At 32.2% G+C, this 4,860-nt stretch overlaps 1 protein-coding gene across 1 annotated transcript; it reads left to right on the top strand.

The window, feature by feature from the left end:
- Nucleotides 1–332: 332 nt before the first annotated feature.
- On the top strand, nucleotides 333–4,493 carry LOC107025100. The gene is made up of 3 exons (XM_015225959.1): nucleotides 333–338; nucleotides 457–759; nucleotides 4,410–4,493. Exons 1-3 carry the CDS (start codon nucleotides 333–335, stop codon nucleotides 4,491–4,493), a joined length of 393 nt encoding a protein of 130 aa, XP_015081445.1.
- Nucleotides 4,494–4,860: the final 367 nt, after the last annotated feature.

The raw sequence follows: 4,860 nt of genomic DNA, 5'->3' as shown, positions 1-4,860 counted from the left end.
TACGCAGCCTGTGACGGCCCGTCGTGCCTGCGACGGTCTGTCCTGCTGCTTCCGTCACAAAGTTCAGAGACTCAATTTCCTTGAAGAGTCTGTGACGGTCCGTCGTGCTATCGACGGTCCGTCCTGCCATGTCGTCACGAAGTTCAGAGAGTCGATTTCAGTACCCAAATTTCAGAATTCTAAGTGTTTTGGAACGAGACCCTCTCGACGGTCCGTCGTGCCCATGACGGTCCGTCATGAGATCCGTCGTCTCAGCCAGTTTTTCCAGAAATAAAATCTGCTGCTCAAAACGACTAAACAGGTCGTTACAGAAAAGATAATACACAAGTAAAATGGTGGTTAACCAGAAAAATACAAGATTCAGTAACAACGAAAGAAATAAGAAGATTGATTTAAATATATTAAACTTTACATTTACAATTGAAGTGATAAAGACTAATACGAATTGTGTTGCAGACTACTTATCAAGACAAAGCTACTCAGACTGAGAACAAAGATGAAGATACAATTGAAAAGCTACTCAAAGCCATTACTACACTTTGTACTAAAGTGGATAGTATGGACAATGAGATACAAAAGCTAAAGGCTAATGAAGATAACCTGAAGTGTAAAGCTAATATAAGTCAGCAGCATGACTATAAAAATGCAGAGCTACGTCAATCGGAAGACGGTAAAATTCCAGAGATAAAAGGAGACGATGGGAAACTCCCCAAAACCAATAATGTTTGTTTAAATACAGCTGCAGGTAGAAGCAGAAAAGTTAGTGAAAAACCACGAAATACAAATTTAAACCAGTTATGTGCGAAACCATTTATTCAAAATACACCAAAACAAATATCCATAGAACCGCAAACTTCTACCTATGCAGTGAGTATACAAAACCAGAGTGAAAAGAAAAGATACAATAATATTACACAAACCAAAATTGAAAATATATATAGAATCCAACTTATTTAGATCTCAACCCCAGATCTAACCAAACCAAAGATCCAAGTCTAGACTATATAACTCAAAAATTACAAGGATATAATAGACTTATAGCACAATCAAAAACTAGTGCTAATCTAGTTAAGACATGTTACAGTTATGGATTACTAAGTACAATATATGCATATGACGGAGAAGAAATCAGTGGAATACCAGAGTTATACAAAGCATTTATTACATATAAAAGAGTTACAAAAGGAAACTTATTTTATATTAAGTTTTATGGAGCACCATCAGAAATATTATATGAGGAGGTAAAATCTCCAATTCAAGTTATTAAGATAGGATTAACAAAAGATATGATCATACCAGAAGATATTGGACATCAGAATGAAATACCAAAGATAGAAATACCAAGTTTTTATGCCAATAAAAGAATAATAGGTATAGCAACTATCATACATGTCACGACCCAAAACGAGTCTTGAGTGGCACCCACACTTAACCTACTAGGTGGGCGATCCAACAAATTTAAACCCCAACATTTACCAATAGTTCAACTACCAATAACAAAAATAATGCGGAAGATCTAAAACTTATTAATGTAACCAATTAAATAAGCTTCTAAAGTTTAACACTTATTATCCCCAAAGTCATCACATCAAGAACATCTATCCTCAAATTACCAAGTCTAAGAGTATTTAAGAAACCAAAATAGGTAAAAAGATGGTCCATGTCTGAAATTCAAAGACATCAAGACGTGAATGAGAGAATCCAGCACGAGCTAGAAATAACAGCTCACCCTGAACTCTGATGTGATGGAGACTGACTAGAGGTGAGGGCGAGTCGAAGTCGATGGTACACTTGCTGCACTCCACAAAAGAACAAAGAAGAAAATACAAGTAGGGGTCAGTACAAGGAACACGTACTGAGTAGGTATCATCGGCCAACTCAAAATAGAAACCAATATACATTGAATAATAATATAAAATCAACTACAATACTTAACAGGTGGCAAGCAACAAACACATGAACCATTGACAACAACAACATCAAGCACACCTATGAGGACTCATGCCTCCACACCATACTCATTTGGAAACAGGTTCTTTGAGATTAAGTATATTTAGTTACTTCAAGACTCTTTTCTTGTAATGTTATTGTGTCGGAACGTGACACTCCGATCCCATATATCGTGTCGGAACGTGACACTCCGATCCCATAATACCGTGTCGGAACGTGACAGTCCGATCTAATTATCTCATTATTTATTTCATCAAGCCTTCTTTATTCAAGGCGTCATTTTAATAGAGAGGGTTAAAGATTAGAAATTCAACATTTTCATAATTCTAGGACAACCACAAACCACACAATCAAGTACATAGGAGACTTTACAATATCACTCATTACATAATCAATCGCTATTTAGAGTTTATCTATCACATAGAAATAAACCATAACCTACCTCCACCGAAGAATCGAAGTCAAGCAAACTATTTCTCAAATGTCTTTCCTTTCCTTAACGCCTCCAAACCTCTCCAATCTATCAAGTATATATGCATAACTTGTAACTTAGCGAGTCTATAAACACTCAATTTATTCTGTGTTTAATCTAGACCCAAAAACTCACATAATTATATAATCAATTTCCTAAAGTTCAAATCTAAGGGTAGATTTTAATTCCCCCAATTAACATAACTTTCATGAAATTTAAATAATTCGACACGCATAATATTTAATTACCTATATTGATATACTAAACTCAATTTATAATAGGATAATACGTAGTAAAATTCCAGATCAAGCCACTGGTTTCGAACACCAGTGGCAACACGTCTAACCCAATTTTTATCATTATACAAAATGTCTAAATTTATCATCCATCTGCAGATAATTGGACAATTATTAATCATACTTCATATTAATACTATTTAATAATCATTAAAGTTTATATTTGTTGAGCAACACTTCTAATAACTATACATCTCGTACATTACATATATAAAGATATATATATTTTTTGTTTTGCCATCATCACACTGTAAAACTCTATAATTGGTTGACACTTGTTTTTTAATTAACATATCATAGCAATATCCTCATCCAGTCATTATTATACACTCATAACCAACTATAATGTTATAATATTATTAAAATATATGCCTATTTATTTCATTATAATTCACTAATACTAACTAGAATCAATACCCCTCAACAGCCCAATTTTAACCAATAAAATATAATGCTAGATGAAGTTTTTAACCTCTAGCCTTTTTTTGATTGTCCCGTCGACGGCGCCAAGAATTCAATAATAAGAGTTGTAAGCGGTTTTTCGTATAGTCCAATAATATTAACCCTACTTATTATACAATTAATCTTAAATATGCTAAAATATATCCACTATTAATTTTAAAGTTATCTTCTTTAACCACCAACTAAATAAATTATTAAAACTACCCCGCTAATTTCATAATTATAATTATGAATAGTCCAAAATCCAATTAGAATCCATCGAAAAAAATATTTTATAAAACACAAGGATTTACACTCAAAACGACCAAAATAAGTCGTTACAATACAAGAATTAGCAAATAATTATTTAAATGGAAATGCCATATGGAGCTATTACTCTATAGATCAAGTTATGACATATTCAAACTCAAAGGAATTAAGAAGAGCAGATATGGATGAAGTTCAACGATGGATTTTATCAATACTAAAGCCAGAAGAACAACCTACAACACGAGCATTAAAGAAAGAATTTATTTCAGAAGACTTATTAATTACATATTGTAAACTCATTGGACACAAATACCCAGATCACAGATGTTCCAAATGCAATGGAGAAGATAACGTTATACCAGATGTTGATTTGGAATATAGATGAAGAGATAAGAATGCAAAATAAGATAAGGATGAAGAAAAAGAGTTATAGTAGACAAAGAAAAATGACGACAAAGACTAAAGAAGAAAAAGACATAAAGATAGATATAGACAAAAAAGTTGGCAGACAAAGGGATAGATATCTTTGAAAAATGTAAAAATAAGAGATAAGATTCCTTTGTAATGTAAATAGCTTTTACTTTTTTGAAAGGCCAATGTGTATAGCCGGACATTTGTAAAGTTTTGTTTAAAAAGTCGTAAAGTATACAGTAGGCGCACTTATGTGCAGGTTTCGAATTTAGGATATATAGATTGCCAAATTGTAAATGAGAGGCAGGCAATGCCAAACTAAAGCTTAAGTTAATAAAAACCCTTTCAAAAACCCCTCTCTCTAAAAAAAAGATAAAAACTAAGTTAAAAAATGGAGAAATCCGAAATCAAGTCAGATATTTTAGATAGCATGGAAAATTAAGAAACAAAGGTATATTGATTAACAATTATGCAGAACTAATTTCATATATTCCCGAATATCATATATATGATTGATTAAATTTATGTTAGTTATTATATACTAGAAATATTTGAATAATGAATTCTAGTTTGCTGGTAAACGGGAAACAGGGAGAAAACTGCTAGACTATGCCATCCCACAGTGGAAACCGGTAGGTGAGAGATGCCGTTAGGGGAGTACAGAAGGTTGATGCGCTGATAAGCAGTAATTATCCGCTAAAGTACGATGCTAGTAGTGACCGGAAAACATGATAACGATACTCTGGCTTATAATAGACTAATATTAATTTAATTGAATTATGATATGATAGGAAGGAATAATTGAAAACAAACCTGCATAAATAAATAAACATGAATACAATGTATGATGAAATAAAAAGCTATATAATTTTGATCTTATATATGCTTAAAGATATAGAAATTGTTGACATAAAAAGAATTATATGGGAAGAAATATTTGATCATAATATAGAAGATATATTAAATCAAGAATGGTATGAAATATATTTACAAAAATTAGATATAGAAAGAATACATATA

Source organism: Solanum pennellii, chromosome 7 (genome assembly GCF_001406875.1).
Source record: "Solanum pennellii chromosome 7, SPENNV200".
NCBI classification, from domain to species: Eukaryota; Viridiplantae; Streptophyta; class Magnoliopsida; order Solanales; family Solanaceae; genus Solanum; species Solanum pennellii.
Note: the sequence above shows the minus strand (reverse complement) of the source record. Positions and strands in the feature narration are given on the sequence as shown.